The following is a 2,102-nucleotide window of genomic DNA, read 5'->3' on the forward strand; positions in this document are numbered from 1 at the left end:
TGTTTATAATGTTTCACAACAATAAAATATGGTAAACTTGTGTAGTTGTTTATAATGTTTGACAACAACACAATATGGTAAACTTGTGTAGTTGTTTATAATGTTTGACAACAATACAATATGGTAAACTTGTGTATCTATTATTATTTTTATTATTATTGTAGTTGTTTATAATGTTTGACAACAATACAATATGGTAAACTTGTGTATCTATTATTATTTTTATTATTATTGTAGTTGTTTGACAACAATACAATATGGTAAACTTGTGTATCTATTATTATTTTTGTAAACTAACCGTTCCAGCTCAACTTTCTCATCAACTCGAGCTTGTAAATCTTCGTTTCTTGCTTTTAACTTCTCCACTTGTTCTTTAGCCAATGGTAGTTCTTCCAGCTAACAAGGTACACCAAAATACCTTTATTTAATGAAATGCAAACTGACACTACGTGTGACTTTAACTATTTATGATATCAGAAAAAAAATTTATGTACAAATGACTTACCTTTTGTCATAATCAATTTAGAGATTTGGAAAAATCTGAAATGGCAGTTTTAAATTCTCTGAACTCTACAAGCCTCTGAAACAGTTCAGTGTGTGTAAAGTGATGCTCACATCCAGGTTTTACTTTATGCAAGTATTTCAAATCCACAGTGAATAATGAGTAGGATTCTTGTCACTTTCTTTATTATCAGAAACCATACAAAATAATAATATTATTTTTAAATATATCAACTTTCGAGAACAGAGTGTAACGTATCAGCTCTCGAGAACAGAGTGTAACGTATCAGCTATCAAGAATAGCGTACAATACACCAATTGTCGAGAATAGCGTACAATTGTCGAGAACAGTGTAACATATAGACTGTCGAGAACAGCGTGTAACATATAGACTGTCGAACAGCGTGTAACATATTGACTGTCGAGGACAGCGTGTAGCATATCGACTGTCGAGGACAGCGTGTAGCATATCGACTGTCGAGGACAGCGTGTAACATATCGACTGTCGAGGACAGCGTGTAACATATCGACTGTCGAGGACAGCGTGTAACATATCGACTGTTGAGGACAGCGTGTAACATATCGACTGTCGAGGACAGCGTGTAACATATCGACTGTCGAGGACAGCGTGTAACATATCGACTGTCGAGGACAGCGTGTAACATATCGACTGTCGAGGACAGCGTGTAACATATCGACTGTCGAGGACAGCGTGAGTACAGAAAGTAATATCTGACAAGGAAGTTGATTGCCTACATCATTTTCTTTTGTTACATGCTGTTCTCGATAGTTGATATCTATTATTATTTTTATTGTAGTTGTTTATAATGTTTGACAACAATACAATATGCTGTTCTCGATAGTTGATACGTTACATGCTGTTCGACAATTCACTGATATTATTCTCTCATTTACATTTATACATATTCAGTCTTTACTCTTTAAGCCTGAAAAGCTAGTATTAATAAAACCTGGAAGCAAGATATCTATATGTAACAATCCAATTTATTTTACGTTTTTATTCACTTTTGTTTATTTATCACTAATGCTAAACAAGAACAGATCTTTGACATTCCAATCTTAGTCGGTTTACTTCAACCAGAAAAATTCTAATAAAAATCACCATGTAAAAATGATTTGATTTTAAAGTTCCTGCAAACTCTAAATCTTTACTTACATCTTTCTGCATTTTTAGGTTTTCTGTTCGTAAGTTCTGAATTTCAGACTTTTTCATTTCAAGAACAGTTTTTAAACTTTCCACTTCTTTCTTTAGCTCAGTCTTCTGCTTCATTATTAGCTACAAAATAGAAAATAAAACTGTAAATGTTGCAGCTTAGGCTCAGTCATCTGGTTTGTTATTAACTATAAACTATAAAATACAAAATAAAACTGTGTTACTGCTTTACCTCAGTCATCTGGTTTAGTATTAACTACAAAATAAAACTGTGTTACTGCTTTACCTCAATCATCTGGTTTATTATTAACTACAAAATAAAACTGTGTTACTGCTTTACCTCAGTCATCTGGTTCATTATTAACTACAAAATAAAACTGTGTTACTGCTTTACCTCAGTCATCTGGTTCATTATTAACTACAAAAT

The 2,102-nt window shown here is 32.6% G+C and overlaps 1 protein-coding gene across 1 annotated transcript; it reads right to left on the bottom strand.

Moving 5' to 3' along the window:
* Positions 1 to 213: 213 nt before the first annotated feature.
* LOC111084349 (microtubule-associated tumor suppressor candidate 2-like) lies at positions 214 to 1,826 on the bottom strand. Its single transcript, XM_022381088.1, has 2 exons — positions 1,679 to 1,826; positions 214 to 396 (listed from the first exon to the last, which is right to left on the bottom strand). Exons 1-2 carry the CDS (start codon positions 1,790 to 1,792, stop codon positions 229 to 231), a joined length of 282 nt encoding a protein of 93 aa, XP_022236796.1. The 5' UTR covers positions 1,793 to 1,826; the 3' UTR covers positions 214 to 228.
* Between the last annotated feature and the right edge of the window lie 276 nt (positions 1,827 to 2,102).

The sequence above is a fragment of the Limulus polyphemus genome, unplaced genomic scaffold (assembly GCF_000517525.1).
Source record: "Limulus polyphemus unplaced genomic scaffold, Limulus_polyphemus-2.1.2 Scaffold17748, whole genome shotgun sequence".
In the NCBI taxonomy this organism is placed as follows: Eukaryota; Metazoa; Arthropoda; class Merostomata; order Xiphosura; family Limulidae; genus Limulus; species Limulus polyphemus.

What these genes read in the sequence shown, in the direction of transcription:
- LOC111084349 (XM_022381088.1), bottom strand. Translation starts at nt 1,792, where the DNA reads ATGAAGCAGAAGACTGAGCTAAAGAAAGAAGTGGAAAGTTTAAAAACT. An exon ending in ACCTAAAAATGCAGAAAGAT is followed by an intron (nt 397 to 1,678) that starts GTAAGTAAAGAT and finishes GTACCTTGTTAG; the next exon opens with CTGGAAGAACTACCATTGGC.